The 19,133-nt window shown below is 35.5% G+C and overlaps 1 protein-coding gene across 2 annotated transcripts in view; it reads right to left on the bottom strand.

The window, feature by feature from the left end:
- The window catches only part of LOC140158491 (cartilage oligomeric matrix protein-like), a 30,268-nt gene extending 26,826 nt beyond the window's left edge, over positions 1-3,442 (bottom strand). The window contains exons 1-2 of one of the 2 annotated variants that reach the window (XM_072181588.1): positions 3,099-3,442; positions 2,118-2,205 (exon numbers count right to left, since the gene is read on the bottom strand). Coding sequence is in view for 1 of the 2 variants with exons in the window: in XM_072181589.1 (XP_072037690.1) it covers positions 2,118-2,205 (88 nt within the window). In the remaining variant the exon portion in view is untranslated. The remainder of the gene's footprint in view (positions 1-2,117; positions 2,206-3,098) is intronic. The other variant, XM_072181589.1, reaches the window with a different exon arrangement.
- Between the last annotated feature and the right edge of the window lie 15,691 nt (positions 3,443-19,133).

Raw genomic sequence — 19,133 nt, 5'->3', positions numbered from 1 at the left:
TTTTTTGGCTGCTTCGACCAACAATACCTTGTCTACCCTTACATTTATCAATTTGTATTTCGTAAATTGTGTTTTTTCATAATTCCTGTTACCTGTGACAATCTATCATAATGACGATCCCGATGTTTATGCGTCCTTTTTCCGAAAAATGCCAAGAAGATCAGAAAAGTGTTTAAAATGCTAGGGCTCTCTTAAATTCTATTTAAGAAACATAAAAAGTATGTAAATTGATATTCTGTTTAGGGAATTTCTAACGTTAGATAAATGGTGAGATCTAATTTCACTTGTTGAGATGTATATTAAAATACTGCTGCTACTTCACAAATATATACATAATTATATTGTCTTGTAGTTTTTCATCTTTAAAAATAAGTATGATAAAATTTCAACAAAGAATTGTACATGATACATTAAATGTTTTCATGTCTGGCAGGTCATCATCTAATCTATTACATTTATATTATATATCATAATGACGATAGCGGAAGTGTCCTTGAAAGTTTTAAGCCACTTCTCTTCTTCTTCATCATCACCATCATCGTAATATATTCTGTTATTTATAATTAAAAGGCAACACACGTGTACTGCTTTAATATAAATGTTTTGTACAAATAATGTGCCTAAATGCCTCAAGTCCATACTCGATTTATACCAACTGAAACTCGTGCGGAAGGAAGATTGGTGGCCACAGAGATAGGGTTGCTCGTCATGACGTATTTTGTCACTTTAGGTCAAAGGTAATACAAAGGTTAGTTCGAGTTCTACAAGAATTCTATGACGTTTATTCGACTACTAAAAACTAGAATATTATGAGTGTTTGAAATCCCTCACCTTCTGAACTGATTTGAAATTTATATTATTCCCAAATTATAGGAATCTCACACGGCGAGTTATATTCCGTAAATTGTGACTTGATATTCTGACTATTTACGCAGGTAACTTGCAGGGCACAGCTTGAACTCTGGAATAGGAATCCTCGGGGTCACAGACGAGCTAGTCTCACTTCTTAGATCCTCGGATGATGATTTGATTTAAACAGGACAGTTCCTTAAGCTGCTATATCAGCTCGTCAAGCACAGATGCACTAAACAGTTTTACGGTAATTATGTCAAAAAATTATATTTACTTATTCATTACATAGGATCGAACTATCAAAATTTGGCGCGAGAATTTAAGACAATTAACTTTGACGTGAACAAACATATACATGCAATGTTAAATGTTGATGGTTTCTATATTTGCTATCTAAATATAAGCGAATGATCACATTTAAATGTTAAAATTGATAATAAAAAGCCCTATAATAGAATGGTTTGAGCCTTAATGTCTTATAACAAGCAAATCTGGACCATTGTGTTTTTTACATTTTGACCGGTGACCTTGAAAAATATATCCAATTAAGCAAGCTTTTAATTGAAGCAAAAAATACAAACCGCTGAGTCCTGATTTTTTTCATTCTTGCAATGTATTATATGTCAGTTTGCTCAAATCTCATCAAGTAAAAAAATTGTAAACAGATATTGCCATAACAATCCTAATCATTGTAACTGAATCTTCGGAAATTGTTTTTTAATAATTTCCTTATGTGACAGCAGTGCTATTTACATTTATATTAAAATGCTACTGCTGAACACGTGTTTTAAGTTCGAACATATATGTGGCTTGGTGCAAACTGAAACAGTTGATTACACAACCTATTAAATCCCCCAGCAGGTCCAGCTGGATGTACAGTGAACATTAAAAATAATGTTAATTCAAATCGACAGTAGAGACGAATCATCTTCCACAAGCATGTTCTCGTAGAATGGCATTAACATGTCATGTACGAAAGCATTAAGCTGTAAGCAAATTATCTCGGTATCTTTTTCAATTGCATTGGAACAATTGATCTGCATTTGTCATTATATTTTTACTGCAGAAACTGAAGCCGATCCAAGTACAGATATGTAAATTGATTCGATTCACTGTTAAAAAGTCATTTAAACTAAGATAAAAGATCCAATGATCCAATTCGATCTTCCTACCTTGATCTTCTCACAAAAACATTATAACAGAATAAATTTACTTACCGAAATTGTGAACACCCGTGCAAATGAATTATCCAACATAAAACTTACCTGGTTGTGCATTTTCTTGTGGTATTGCTGACAAAATGATTATTAGACATGGCAGCCAAAATAGCCGTATTCTCTGTGTTGAAGCCATCTGGATGGAATGACAAAAGCAAATGATTAATGAATAATTCAAATGGCCAATTAATTCTATCATAAATGTATGTTTTATTGGGAATAACTTTAGAATACTCTCCGAACCTCAACCCAACCCCTACATTAATACTAACCCTAACCCTAAACACCAAATCTAAACCAGAATCATTATCCTAATTGCGGAGGGTATTAGCAACTAGCCATTTATTTAGTACCATTTGATGGACACACCATCACTTTCACAGTCATCTTGTCCATCAAAAGTGGATTACGGGTGACAGATATGTGTACAAGTTTCATTTAAACATGAAAGTATTTTCATAGACACTGTGCCAATAGCGCACGTTATCCTTAGTATACATGTAAATTTCAATAACATTCATAAAATAATTTAAAAAAACATATCAGTTAAAATGTTAGATTTCAAAAATATCAAAAAATTCCGTGCAAAATTCTCCATATATTTCCTATATATTTCCTTTATATATCTTAATGCCTGAAACACTTACCGAAATAACAAACAAACTTACATGTATGTTATTTTTCAAATGTAATATGTGATGTGATCAAGCAAAATCAGTCGGAATTCGGAAACATTATATTTTCAGTTTCTTCTAGGATAGTAGAAAGCATTTACAAAGCTGGATTTTGCAGAAAATCCCATTGAAATTGAACAACCAGTTTCAAAGATTAAAGAGTTTCCAAAACAACAGGAAACAAAAGGATATATTTCCTTTGCTTGGCTGTATCTCAAAATCAATATTTCCGTGTTCCGACTGATTTTTCTTAATCGCATCACATATTGCAAGGCCAGAATAATCGATCCAATCAAAGTCAATCAATCTCTTCGATTAGTTTTATTAATAATTTAAAGAACAGACGAGATCTTACCTTGTGTTTTTAAACAATTTTCCTAATTATGTGCAACGACGAAGTACAATATTATCCGGTTGGTGGTAGACGCAACACAAACAAACACAACAAAACTAGAAAGATAAGATATGATCCAATACTATCTCCCCATTTTGAGTGGACACACATCTACGACAGTGCCCAGAAGCTGAATGACAATTTCTAGGCAATGCTATCGGGCTAAATATAACCCCTCGGAGGTCGGTTTAGAAGATGTTTGCGATGCCTGTGCCTACGGGGGTGGGGCATAAGAGCAGCTTCTACCTGGGGGACGCGAACGCAGAATCAGTACTAGTCCTGGTGTTCAACGAATACCTCCTCTGCGGGAAGTCTTTAGTTACTACGCATTTCACGTCACACGATACAACATCTTCAGTCGCTGGGATCTAGCAGACACAGAGGTAAAAGACGAAGGGAAAAAATAAAATCAAATTACCGCCAATTTTCGTCAGATATCAATTTGTATTTAAACGTATGGAATGATAACTATTTATCCTATTGAACTCTTTCAAATGGTCACATTGGTGAGTATTCCACTGTTGAGATGAGAAGTGGGGCAATTTATTGTCTAGCCGGCTCGATGTGATTCCCTAACTTCCAGACAAATGTATACCTAATTTTAGTTTCTTAATGTTGATGAAAGTTAAAACCTAATTGTTCCATCTCTTGTCCACTTTGTTTGGTTCCTAGTGTGTGCAGCCACTTTCAGCTCTCCATGTGGTCATTGCTTAATCACAGTAGCCAATGGCGTGGTATTTAAGCGTAGGATGAGTTCCTCACAAGTGAAGATAATATTAAATTAAGTTGTTGTTTACGACTTGTCTCAAAAATGTGTTATGGTGTAAACAATTTGGTTCACTTTCTTGGGAAGATATGAATGTCAGATTCCCAGTAATGTTCGGGATAAGTACTAGCAAATGCTGAATCATATGGATTTACCAATAAATAGTTTCAAAGTATGAATCGATTATTAAGAATGTAAAATAAGTTGAAGTGGACAATAATGGTCACGGTATGTTTTTGGTGGATTGCGGTTCATTTGGAGGATAGTTTTGGCGCTCACCCATTAAACTTGTTTTGAAAAGTTTTAAAAACATACCCACGCCATTCCGTGCAACGGATTGTAGTACCATCTTGTGCTAGGCTTCATTATTAGCTTCCGAATTTCGTGGAAACATTTTACCAACACTTGAGTCTTGACCATGAATGACCATTTTGATGTTTTGGTGCATTATGAATCATCCCACCTGATGGTTCTGTCACAGGGCATTTAATCTCAGTTTGTTTTATATCAATAAGTAATTAAGTCAACACTATAATCTCAATATTATACCGATACTTTAATTGTTTCTCATTTTAATTGCATGAGGTTTTTATCCTGATCTTAAGTTTCTCATTTTACGTTCAATAATTATTTCAGGTGAGCCAACCAATGTCAGCGTGAATAGATGCTATGAGCCGTATAAAGCATCTCCTTGTTGGGGACTCCTTGGTCTGCAGCACACCTCGACAGGTAATATTCCACCATGTCAGCTCCGTGACAATTTACACCTGCAAAATATTTCGCCTGGAAATGACCATCAACCTTTGCATTATAAAATGTGTACCGGTTCGGCCGGAGAGCTCTAATGACAACAGTTTTTGCCCTTTCGGACACTGGCCAGTTACTTAATCAGTCTTGATTGGTTAATTTTTTACTGTTAAGAAACTCTGGACATTAAATGGGTCATCATTGGACCAGTTGAGCCATCACGTTAAAGATTGCTAATGTTGTGACTCATCAAGGGCAGCATTTTAAATAGGTTAAGGGTAGATAAAGGTGATTTTAACAAAGAGCTGGTATGATCCTACAGTCAGGTCAAATTATATTTTACAATGCTTAAACAGTGTTAAATTTGTCTTCCAAGTTGTTGAATCTTCGATTAGATGCCATCTTAAGGTAAAGGTAATTTTTCACATAAAATAAACTATAAATGTAGAAACTAGGATTGGCTAACACTTATAACACAAGCACGGTCTGACTGACCGAATTCTGAACTTGATACCTGGGAAGAAGCTGCTAATAAAATCAAATGATACACACTAGATTCCATGTGTTGGTCGGCTCCGAGGTCTTTGGCCACGATATTTGAAACGTCTAAAAGATGAAAGTACATCTGCGAAAAGTATTGGATAAAAAGTAGAATGATTGGAACAAATCTGATGATTTCTTTTCAGTGCAATGAAACCTTTTCTTGTCAGTGCAGATAAAATACATTTATGTGGACATGTACCCGTACAACAAGAAACTGTGTAAAAGCAGGCTATTACATGTATGTCATGAAGTTCAAAATCAGGTACATACAAATACCAGTAATTTGAAGAAGATACGGTTCAATTTGATGCACACGTCACACGACGTCAGGATACACTCTTGGGTCTCACACAATCTCGACTGCCACGGCATAGTTCTTAACCCCAATATATTGTACTTTCATAAAAATAACCTCTGAATGCTTTGGGTACAAAACCTCATACTCCACAACTTGTAAGCTATGATTGTTGAATGGAGGTCATCGATATATGCCTCTGTGAATGAGAGTATTTAGTTCATATAGATAGTTTTGGATTCCCCGGGGTTTGGCATTCCGAGGATGACCCATCCACCCAGGTATGAGATTTTCTTTTTACTTTTACGCAAATAATAGATGCAGATCATATAAATGAAATTGATATAATTGCATACGTATGTTGGATATCATTTTTACAACATTTATGTACTGTGATTTATGTCACTCAATCATTTTCGAGCCCAAATTTACATCAACTTGACAGTTGGGGTCTTCGTCTGTTAGTCGTTAGTTAGATGGATTTTTAAAATATTTATCATTGAGCCATAACATATAAAATAGCATGCTTATTGAAAAAGTTGAACCAGGTACTTTGTAACTTATGCACTTTTGAAAACCTTTCAAAACAAGTTAAATGGGTGAGCGCCAAAACTATGCAATGCATGAAGAATATTGTGACCAATAATATAAATATAAATATTGTCCAATTAATCTCATTTTACATTCTAATTCATCGATTCTTTGAAAATATACTATGATATTATGGACATAATTAACTTAACCATCTGTCTGTAACTCCGTATGATTCAGCATTTGGTGGTACTTATTCCGAACGTTACTGCGAATCTGACATTTACATCTTCCTAAAAAGTGAACCAAAATATTATATACACCATAACAAATTGTAGAGACAAGTTATAAGCAGTAAATTAGTCTAATATTATATTACTTAACTTGTAAGGAACTCATCCTACGCTTAAATACCACGCCATTGGGTACTGTGATTAAACAATGACCACATTGAGAACTGATAGTGATTGAACATGCTAGATACCAAACAAAGTGGACCAGAAATGGAACAATTAGGTTTAAACATTCAGGAACATTAAGAAGCTAAAAATTTTCAAAATATTCTGATTCTGTTTCCTTCAGTACAAATACTCTCAAATTATTCTGATTCTAAATTCAATGACTCTCAAGTAATGACTGTCATTATATGACAGAAATTACAAGAACAATTTTCCTAGGTTTTTTTGTGAGTGTACAAATAAACCGGCCCGAAATATTCCACAATATTCCTCAGAGCAACACCGTAACCTTCTTCCTTGATGAATCCGGGGTAGAATTATGAAATGCTGTCAGTACCATAATTGAGGTACCAAAACATTGTACATATCAAATCAAAGTGTTTTTAAAAAGTGATTTTAAATGTAGCAAGAAATATTGTGGAACACAAATAATATTTTAATGTGGGTCTCCAATTTACTTCGAACGCGATTGTAGAATAGTCTGCGAATTTATCTCTGAAGATTGTACTAAATAGATTTCATTTCTTGACACAGGACCTAGATATCGAAATACCAAATACTTCCTATTGGTAGACCTATTAATAGTGTATCATCTGGCTCACCCTAGTTTCTCCTTACATCCACATGTTGTGTTTTTCAAGTCTTATCTTACCTGTCTTATTCTCTATACCTCAGTCTTAGCAGGCTAAGTGTCATCTCTGTGATGGAGTCGGATCTTGGGAGTGCAGCATATAAATTAGTATAATATAGTACGCGTGAAGCATCTGGGCATACCTGGTTTCTCAGCTTTTCTCGTTGTCCAGGGAAACTAAACAGGCGACAAAAAATACAACTCTGCAAAATAATATATTTATTATGCTTATTTTTACTCAGTGCTAAAATACTGCCCTTTAACGCACCTTTTAGCAATTTTCTCGATTACGACTACTATTACAACATAATTCTCATTCCTAATCCTTACTTCTGCCAATCTTGATAGTATAAAGATGATCTTTAGTTTGTGTAGATTATGTTCTCTTCAGTCAAAGGCAATAGCGGTAGCATGTCATGTCATGGCGAGTGTGACATCAATTTAGAAGTACATTTTCTTTGTTAATTCCTTTTAAGGGGGTACTACACCCCTCGATAAATTTGTGTATATTTTTGCCTTTTTCTCAAAAACTAATAACACAGTGGTAACAAAAGTTATGTATATTATAGGGGCAAGGAATCCAATTACTACACTGGAATTTCAGTGACCCAAAACAAGCGGTTTGTTATTTATGATCAGAAATAAGGTACCGCTAGGATGTACCTCGTTTCCTCTCATATATACTGAACCGCTTGTCTTGAGTCACTGAAATTTTAGTGTAGTAATTGGATATCTTGCCCCAATAATATACATAAATTTTGTTACCAGTGTATAATTATTTTTTGAGAAAAATGCAAAAATAGTCACAAATTTACCATATGGGTGTAGTACCCCCTTAATCATGATGATTATAAAACGAAATTATGAACAACTATTTTATCGAATTTGTGTTCTTGACATAATTTGCAGCTCTTAGTCTTCATTTAACATTTGCTTTACAGTAAGCCAAATAATTAAGGTACAAGTTACGTTCACCCCATGTATATCCTAAACAAAGGCAGATATGTCATAATTGGAACCAACAGCCAATAGCTGCATCTTTTAGCTCGAATTTAAGACCCCATTCGTTAAAATTGTTCAAGAAATAAAGACACGACGATCCAAAAACACAAATGCAAATTTGAAAGTTGCAGTTTGCCACATTACATGCCCTATTGACTTGTACACAAAGCATTCGCGAACAAGAGAGCTAGCGCCGTGCTTTCATTAATTAGCACGAAAAACTAGCGTTGTGCTTTCATTGATTAGAAAGTGAACACAAAAGTGCAACTTTTTATTTCATATCTTCATTAGGTTTTGGATCACCATTTCATTAATTCTCAACCAATTTCAACAAACAAGGTCTTAAATCAGAGCTAAAGAGTTGAGGCATCGTTTTAATGTTGACATATTTGTCTTTATTCAGGATATACAGGGGTGAACACAACTGGTACCTTAATACTTTTGCTTACTGTATTTTGTAATATCGGATACTAAGAAACAGTAATATATTTGTAATATTTGTAATATTGTCGAATACTAAGAAACCGTGACAATTAACTAAGAAACAGTGACAATTACCGGAGAAGTTGTTTTAAAATAGTTCTGTCTCTCAATAACAATCCAATCTGATCTCACAATTTCTGCTACGTTTTGCAGAAGGAATATTCCTATGTTATACAATCAACAGCCTGCTGTTTGGTGTTGTTTATTTTGCTTCTCCGGAGATGATTGTTTACCAACTTTACATTGTACACCACTGATAGCATTTTGGCCTAGAGCACATCAATTCACAAGAGAACTGCTGACAATAGAGCTTCCCTTGTTACATTTTTGCCAATTCTTCGAGGTGGTAACATCTTATATTTCCGGAAGGAAATCAGAGGTGTTCAGTTTAATTGTCTGTTTATAAGAATTCGATTTCTCACGTCAAATGTATCGTATTATTTTTCATTACCATTTTAAGATAAAATACTAGAAATTTATAACATTTTTATAACTGTCATTCGGAAACATGAAACGATTAAATGTGATGATATGTTTTCTCAAAATTATTGTAACATTTCGTACTTCTATATCGAAAGCTACATTGGATTGACGTTCATTGGGATAAATTGGCAAAAATGATTATTTGCACTGGTTCTCTGAAGTTGTGCTTTCAGAAACTTAGCCTTTTAATGGATATCTAAATTAGAAATACATTTACATGAATTATGTACCGCATTAAAATACATAGGTTCTTTGTACATTTAATGTCTTATTCAGATGAAAGGATTTTGTAATGGAAATAAGAGTCCTGGATGAACTGTCGGGTCAAAATATAGTGTCACTACCCTTTGTGGTGGCCCCAGTTAAACGATGCTCTTTTTTTATCATTTAACTTCTTCTTATCGTATTCTAGATATTGTGTTTCAGCCAGAGCAAGACACAACTCTTTACAATATCATTGTTCTCTGCAAGGTCTTCAGCTTTGTATTCTTGTGCTCCAATAGAGGACATCACAATAGGAGATCCATGGTTTGTGGTTCAGTTCCACATATGCAGTTAGATAGCCCAACTTTTTGAGGGTCACTTTACATCGGCCATTACCAGATCTTGAGCTAGTCCATTCACTAAACTAACTTAAAGGCCCATTCAGTGATTTGCTCATCCTGACGATCGTAAAAATCATCAATATTCCGATTTTGGTACTTTTGTCATTGTCATAGATGTGCTAACATAGCCTGCTAGTGGTTCAGCCAAAAAGCCGCGTATTTAAGACAAAATAAGATATTTTACATTAATCTGACATTTATATACTAACCGTATATAAATTAGCTACATGTATTTGAATGGGGCTTCAACCCCGGAGGGGGTTCTTCCTGGTTGAAGGTATACGGGGATGTGCCACGGTTTTGGGGTACCTTTTCAGCGATTTTGGTATATCAATGGGTGGGTTTTCAGTGGAGACCAATGCATTTTGGAAAAAGTGCACTTAAAGTAGCAAATTTGAGTGCTTTTTGGGTGCCTTTTCTTGAAAATTGGTATACTGATGGGTAGCAAAAACAGCAAAAAGTAGGTATAGAGAAAGTCAGCATCCCAAAGTCTGCGTGGCACACCCCCGTACAAAAATTTTCGAAGAACCCCCATTCGGGGGCTTCAACTTAGTCAATACTGCTGTTTTCTTCGGGTTTGTTTTTTTTGGCCAAATTTGTCATTTCTAAATAAATAAATTTCAGATTTATATAGCGCCTTTTTCCAGCTAATTTCGCTGCCATGGTGAATCATCACAATCAGATCGCATCATCTGGGCCAGTTGCAGCCGAACCTGGCGCAGAGCTATCCGCACTTAGATTGTAACATCCACCAATTATCTGTGCAGCTCCCCAAATTCCATTGGGTGAAGGAGCTACCAATGATAATTTGAATTACTTATCCTTCACTTTTAAGCAATAACGATTTAACTTTTTTACACTTTCGCTGGGATTACTGAATGGGACTTTAATTTAACTTGCGGAAACAGGAGGTCTCGTAGCTCTGAACAATCCAAAATACTTGCAAAAAAAATGTACAAGAAGCCTTTAATGAATGAGTTTTAAGCCTCGATTTGAATTGTTTAAATTGTTACCGAGTTTCTGACATGATTGACAGTCCATTCCAGATCATAGATGCAAGTACAGAGAAAGACATCTCATAGGTTGTAGAGTTAAATGGTTTCTTGCAAAGCAGGTTCTATGACAATGGACGTGGAGAGTTATGAGGAGACACCAGGTCTGACTTATAAGCAGGAGCTATTCGAAAAAAGTTACTAACCTTACTTATACCAGCTCACGCTCTGGTAGTTCTGACCTTAGGCGGAAAGGCTGTATAGTGAGCAACACTGTGCTGAGTTAGGGACGTGTATGAAGGGACTGGAAACGGCTTCCACCCATCGTACCATGCGAGTTGCTGGTTTACAAAGTATCCTTAGTCGAGCAAGCATGAATAATACGTTGATCGATAGACCCTGGTACGAATCCAAGCAAAGTTACAACACAGCACGTGGTTTGTCTTGTACATTGCGAAATGAGCCTACATGTTTGCCTATAATGATAGACTCTAGAAATGCCAACATAAATCATCAAAGAACATTATTTTAAGAATTATTTCAGTATCGAAATCAGTAGGAACAGAAAGCGTACGGTGTACACATTCAAGATAAAATATAAATTTGTTTGTTCTAGCATTCTGTATCTCCACAAAATTATGACAATTTTGTCTCCAAAATCCTATGTAAATGATTCTCAACGCTAGACAGAAATTATTTTCGACAAAGGATAGACATTTTACACAATTTGACATAACTTTAGAAAATATTGGAATGTTTTGATGTGTTTTTGGTATTTTGTAGGGCAACATGATAAGAAATCAAACATCGCGCCCTCGGCTCAACTCGCATGTTATCGAAGGTCGTAAAAGATAATCTGATAACAATAGTTTTACAACGTCGGCTGTCAATAATCCGTTTCCAGTCCCATCATCATACAGGGTCCCTGGCTGAGTGTAGCTGAGTATGACCCATATATGAAAGATTTGATCAGGGCCATCAGACTTCGCAGATTTTATTTTACCAGAAATAACAAGGGTATAACTAAGGAGATTTTGCAGTAAATACACAATCAGGCAGTTAACAGTTAACTGAAATTAAGAGGCTCCAATCTCTCACAAACACGAACAAACTTGGTATTATTAGCATTTACTTTGCCTTTGTAGTCAGACGCCTCAATATCTTGGATGTCCAAGCTGAGCTGGAATTAGTAACATTATCATTATCTTGGCTCTGTTTTACGCAAGTTCCTGATCCTGCTACCATGATATGAAATTTTAGCCTTAAATTTCACGTTTAACTTGATTTCTAAGTTTACACCACTGCACATAATTGTCAGAAGCAAAGGCTTTATGATGTTTAGATATTAATTGTTTAATACGATTAGTTAACCAATAAAGCTTGTCATAATTTATAAAGGTTCTTGTGTACAAATCCAAAAGTATTTCGGTTTAAAGATGTTAGACATACCTCAATGACGTTTCGTACCACAACGTAGTACTTTCTCAAATTGATTGATCAACTCTCCCACTCCTCGTCTGTTTCCTGTTGGAACTTGACGTTGGAGTCGAATTGGAGTGGAGTAATTGGTCATAAATGTGGGGTAGGAAGTGGTTGCCCTCGTCTTGGTTGAATGTGTTGGCTCCCTTTTGCCGGATCACGATGGCTTCCTTAATGTGTCTTCGTTTTCTATTTTGCTCTTTGTCTCTGTTTTTTGCGTCTTCCCAGCCTATGAAATGGTTTTTCTTCGCTACGTGGTCCGTTATGGCTGATTTATTTACCTCTCCTGTGACCGAGGCTTTTCTCTGTGATCTTGTGAATGCCTTGTTTGAGGCTTTGTCAGCTTCAGTCTTATGTTCTTTGAGGCGTGTTCCGCATACTCTCGCGGTTTCCCCTATGTAAGATTTTTCACAGTTAAGGCAAGGAATTTGATAAACACATTCCGCTGTTTGTAATATATCACGTTTGTCTTTGGGATTAACCAGTATGTTCCTGAGATGAGAATCTGATGTGGTTTGATTGACCATTTGATGTTTGGATACCATGTTTTCTAAACACGCGTTTCGCTCGCTGAGAAAGTCCCTCTTTGTATGGGAGGACAACTATGCCTCTGATGGTTGTCTTCGATTGGTTTCATTTTGTTAACGTCTTTAAATCACCGCATATTTTCAGGGCTTCTTTGATTTTGTTCTATTCAAGAAGATAATAATAATAATAATAATACATGGGATTTATAAAGCGCCCTACGATGTAAAAACAGCCTCAAGGCGCTGCACAGAATCTTAAAACTACAAACACAAATACAAAATCAACTAGGGCCTACATGTTGAACAAAATAGTATACATGAAAAATAATCATGATAAAGCTCATTAAACATACCTTAATATACTAAAACATAAAATAATGTACAAGTTACACAATCAATAAAATACCGTAAGCTTGACCAGCAAACTACCGGTATAAATTTAGTCTAAACTCTGGAGACATATGTTTAAAAAGTAGCAAAATGAATAAGATTAAAAACGCTTTTAAGAAGGCAGTATTTGCACAAACCACATGCCACCTTATTTCACACTTCTAAAAACAATATAATTCAAGACCTTGCAGAAAATGAAATTGCACAACTGAAATGAGATGACGATGAAGATTGTATGCCTCTTCCGTGACAACTGTGTCCTTTCTGGTCATTAACGTACGAATGTCACTAAGTTTGTGTTGAAGTGGATGGTAGGATTGAAAATGAAGGTATTGATCTGTATGTGTTTTTGTCGGTAGACTAAGAGTTTGACTGAACCGTCCTGCCTTTTAACAATGAGAGTGTCCAGGAAAGCAATTTGCCTGTTTTCTTCTTTTTCATACGTGATGTGAGCTGTTCTGCTGAACCTTTGCTAACTATCTATAATACATCATCCACATATCTTTTCCACATTCTGGGCTGGCAATTGATGGGTGCTGTGGCTATGGCTTCCTTTTCAAGTCACTCCATATACAGGTTAGCCACTATCGGGTTTACCGGGGAGCCCATCGTGGTGCCGAACTTTTGATGGTAAATCACGGAACGAGAAATATGTGGTGGTGAGCATGAATTCTAAAAGCTTCATGATATCATCAACAGTTAGATTGGTTCTATCACCTAGAGTGAGATCTTCCGATAGCCGCTGTTTAATATTCTCTAAGGCTTCACTAATGTGGGTGTTTGTGAACAGGGATACAACATCGTGGGAGATGAACTCCTCACCATCGTCGATCAAAATCCCTACTAAGTTCATGACATGGTGGTCTGATTGCCCTACTGGAGGACCTAATATTTAGCAAGTGATTTTGAAGTCTCATACATAATTGAGCCACAATAGTCTGCAGTCGGTCTTAGGGGAGTGCCGGCTTTGTGAATGTTTTGGGTACAATAGATTCTGGGCGTGGTTTTAACCGTGGGGTAGAGTTTCAACCAAGACGAGGGCAACCACTTTCTACCCCACACTTATGACCAATTACTGCACTCCGAAACGCCACCAACATCAAGTTCCAACAGGAAACAGACGAGGAGTGGGAGAATTGATCAGTCAATTTGAGAAAGTACTACGCTGTAGTATGAAACGTCATTGAGGTATATCTAACATCTTTATACCGAAATACTTTTGGATTTGTACACCAGAACCTTTATAAAGTATGAATTATGGACAATCCTGATGAATTTATTTACGGAAGGCTTGTCATTTGTGCATAAATTAGATTTGACTACTGGACAGCAAGAGTACATATAAGCCTACATGTAGTTAAAAAAAAATTACTTTTTCTTGTGTACCATGATAATTCATTCTGTTAATTCCTAAGATAACAAAACCCGATATCAGGTTACTTCGTTCTTAAAAAGTCAACCGTTTGTAGCAAGTGGTTTTTTCAACAGGCTGTTTCATCAATCATGTCAATGCGGCAGTGCCGTTTCAACATTGTATAGCAAAATCGAACGCACCTCGAATTTTGAGCACTTTTTCATCGAAGAACTCGCAGAACTAATTGGCAAGATCCTTCTTGGATTTACAAACAGGTAGATTCTTGAAAGTTTATAATCTGATTATCTGTTGACAAGAGAGAACATCTGTGGCATGCAGCAATCTTGGAACGAGAGTATTCACACTACTAAATTCTTGTATATTATTGTACAGTTTGTACTTTTATCAGCAGTTAGTTGAGACTTCAGCCAACGCTTTTTGTGCCGTAAATGCAGTGTAACTTTATTATTGTGATCCATTTTTCCTAATGGAATTCCAATACTAGTTAAGGAGGCACACAGGATCACTAATTATCCATTATTATTCACCTCATAACTCGAAAACTATTTATGTAAAGTATATAAAAGTATACATTTTTTGAACGGAAATGAGTTCATCAATCCATTTAAAATGTCAGTTTTGGGTCAAAAAGTACTATTTTCGAGAAAATCCCAAAAAACGGCTTTTTTGACCAAAAATTTTTGGTCCGCCAAAAAAAAAATTATTTGAAAATCAAAAACTGTAAAACATGAATTTTATTAATTTAGACAAATAAATCTAGATAGTGTTTTTTATTTTTTCGAAATTTTGCTTAGTTTTTAAAATATAGGCAAAAAATCAGTAAAAACGTATGACCCGTGTTCAAATTTTTGAATCATGGGTGATAAAAAAAGTTCTAGGCCCTAATTTAAAAAAATGAAAAAACACTATCTAGATTTTGGCCATATCTAAACGTTTGACTTAAAAACTTACCTCAGTGATGCTTCATTTAGACGCTATGGCGGACCAAAATGGTTAAAAGTGGTCAAAAGTGAACTTGCCGAAAATCGCGATTTAGAAAAATACAGCGGATTTTAGGTCCATTTTTGAAGATTATTCCATAAATATATAATCCGGTGACTTGTGACGTTTGGTCAAGTTAGAAAATGAGAAGGGCGTCCAACTGCAGCAGATTGGCATTTTTATGATGATTTAGAAGGTAAAATATACAATTTTACTAAATTATCCGTGCACATTCGGCAGATATTTATCCACATGGTGTAATCATTTTATTTACTGCAGTCTTGTTTCCATGGTGCAGCAGAGCTTCCGGCAAGGCCGCGGCATCGCGTCAGCGTTTGAGGAGCGACAGGGCGCGCGGACAGACAGACAGGTTACGCGAATAAGTTGCACAGTGCATGGTAGTGTTGCCGCGAACGAAACCATGATTATTTAAGCACAATTTTGTCCTGTTCCGTACAAAAAAAGATCATGTTCTGTATTAAAATTTGCGGACATCAGAACATTAAAAGTAGCATAGAATAACTGACAAGCAATTATTTTAGCAGATAATCAGGAAGTTTTATGAAATGAAGAATAAATTGAGACATATTATAATTGTGATTTCTGTTTTGTCCTAATTTTCTTAATTTTGCTTTGAAAATGCAGTGTTTTTAATTTATCGTTTTTGGTTATTTTTTTTTTTTTTTTTTTTTTTTTTTGGTGTTGACAAATATTGCATTTTATGTTCATTGTCCTTTTCTGAACCGCAAACATGATGTTGTTACTACACGTTGGTTTTTCTTTTTAGTTAGTGCTTGAGAGGCACCACAACGGCCCGTCCGCGCCAATGAGATTTTAACGCCCGTTATAGCTAGGCCTACACCACAGGACTCCCAAGTAAAATTTGAAAAGATTCTGATGTGTCGCATTACTCAATATTCCGTTTTTGTTATTGTAATTGTTTGTAGTTATCATATTTTATTTTTAACTTTTTACGGAATATCAAACACGTACAAAGGTCATAGGCCTATTATAGGCCTAAAGCTACAATAAAGTTGTAAAATATTTTGTACCGCATAAAAAGTGAATAAAATACAACAACAAAAATATAAAAAAAGTGTGTCTGTTGTTGTTTTCAATCAAATAAACGTGTAAAAATTGGGGTAAAAGTTGTAATATGTCTTGAATAAACTTCTTGTAAAACGGACAAAAAGTAGGCCTATATATTATGTTAAACGGGCAAAACACGGAGAGGTCACAAGAAAACTGAAAAACACGGAAATTGATATAGCCTAACAAAACCGAATTTCAAAAGTAGAAAACGGAACACTTGTGGCTTTAAATTAGATTGTGGTTTATGCAGTAGGCCTACCGTATAGGCATCATGCTGTAAAGAGCGTTTTAAAACACTGCATGAAAACATTCACGAAAAATGCTTTAAAGCAGTTTACCTTTTAAAGTATGCAGAAAACATTATAAACGTGAAAGTTGAAAACCAGGCAAACATTGCAAATAAAAAGGCATTCGGCCAAAACATTCGCAAAAAGTGTTGTAAAACCAAAAGCTTTTATCGCAATCATAATCAATCAGGAGTAGAGAACGTTTGAAAACGAATCTTAAATCCGTGTTTTAATAACACTTTGAAACATTATTCAGGGCCTTAGGTATCTAATATAGGCCTACCGGTAGTAACTGCTTGCCTATTTTTATGGTCTTCAAAATTAAGACGAGACTGAACGACCGCAGAGGCCCCCGAACCAAGGCTGGGACTGCATAATTATAAGCTAATATAATAGGCCTATATTCTTGTCCAACTACACCAACTTGGTAAATCAAATAATAACAATGAAATGAATGAATGAATGAAATAAAACGAATTTTTAAACATAAAACAATAAGCCTAATGATGTATGGGCTAAGTCTAGCCTACTAGCAAAATATTTAGGGCCTACGTTTTCTATCGTATCTACCAGATTGCGTCATCATTACAGGGCTTCTTACGGGTAACTACTTCTTACAGATAAATTTCATCTTTTCAAGTTCAGAATGAAACTTGAAAAACAAAATAAAACAAACAAAAAATTCACTAAATTATGTTCATATAAAAACCTATAATTTATACCACTATATCAGCACTTTTTTGGCGAAATTTATCGAGTAGGCCTACTGATTCTAGGATGGGGACGGTGGTGGTCTGTCGGCCCGCAGTTTCGCAATGCAATGGTGCAAGCTTTACCTACCTTGGAAGAGATCAATACGATAAAATACGGTAGTTATCGCGATTGGCGACTCCAGCGCCTCAATCAGCAATCACCTCGCCCATCCAGTTTACCATGTGTGCGTGTCTTTGCTAGCTGTACGCCGCAGTACGCGTTTCGAGAACGCGATATATTGCGGGAAAACAATGATTTATTTGCTTTTGCATTTTGACGAATTTTTAATGAAAAAGGGTCTTTAAAATAGCTTTTCTTATGGTTCAAATTTTAAGATTTCTTTAAAATCTATTAATGACAAGATAAAATACGGTTTGAAGATGACATTAATGATGAAAACTCAATTTTGGCCATGTAACACTTCAATGATCCTGTGTGCATCCTTAAAAGACTGTCTCTTACAGCATGAACATGGTGAATAATTAATTCAGCTCACTTATTTGACATGTTGGAATACATTTCATCCACATTTAAAACCATCATCTTAGCGAGTAGTAATGCCGCTATGTTAAGAGCTGTTAAGATCAGCAATTTGTTTGCCAAATAATATTGGACATCCAGATAGGTACCTTATAAATTCTTTGACACACAGTCCTTGAGTTCTTGATTGGTCATTCTCATTTTCGCGATCTTATAATGATGCGCGGATTCATATAATATACCGATATATCCGTTTTTAGCTATGAAAATTTTGGGTTTTAACTGCGAATTACCGGGCGAATTACACACCTAATGTTATCAAGTGATCAATGTTCTTTGATTGTTTTGTTTTGTCATTAACAATGTTCGTTTACAATCTTGAAAATTTCCAAATCAACAGTTACGTAATTATTTCAATATGATGTCATTGGCACAAGCTACAGTAAATATGTACGTCACTTTAACTTACGTCGACTATCTCTTCATGACGTCATCCCCTTTTATTTCACCTGCGTGGGTAAACTAACCATGAGGTCCTCCTAAAATTATTGGCTAAAACTTGACTCTAATATCACGGACATTTATACTTACACATTCAATTCACTTGTAACTTTCTAAAACAGCCCTTTTAGGGTCTATGATCAAACCTTTAGGGCATACCCTTTTACATTTTTAAGTTCAGCTTTTTCTTCTGGGTGGAACATGATCATGATGCTTTGTTACTGGGGAAATAATGGCAAACACTGTCAACCCCTATATTGACCATGACCTATTTTGTGATGTTTTCTAGGTAAGGAAGCATTCCACAAACTGCAAACCATATCTCTTTAGTTCATGGTGCAAAACTATTTCTTTTCTGATTTACGTTTATAATTTACATTATAAACAATTTGAAACCTGAGCATTGACCACTGTAAGCGCTAAAGATTTGCTTTTCGCCTTTTTGTTTGAACTTGAGAAACTATGCTTTTTAAAGGATAAGAGAAATACTTGGGCATGGGTTTTATCGAAATTGAACAACGTTGAAATAACATGTGCTACCTTTTAATGTCAAACATGAAGGCTCGACAACATGTATGAAGTGCACATTTAACGA

This window comes from Amphiura filiformis, chromosome 8, assembly GCF_039555335.1.
Source record: "Amphiura filiformis chromosome 8, Afil_fr2py, whole genome shotgun sequence".
In the NCBI taxonomy this organism is placed as follows: Eukaryota; Metazoa; Echinodermata; class Ophiuroidea; order Amphilepidida; family Amphiuridae; genus Amphiura; species Amphiura filiformis.
The sequence above is the reverse complement of the archived record's forward strand: the minus strand, read 5'-3'. Positions and strand labels throughout refer to the sequence as shown.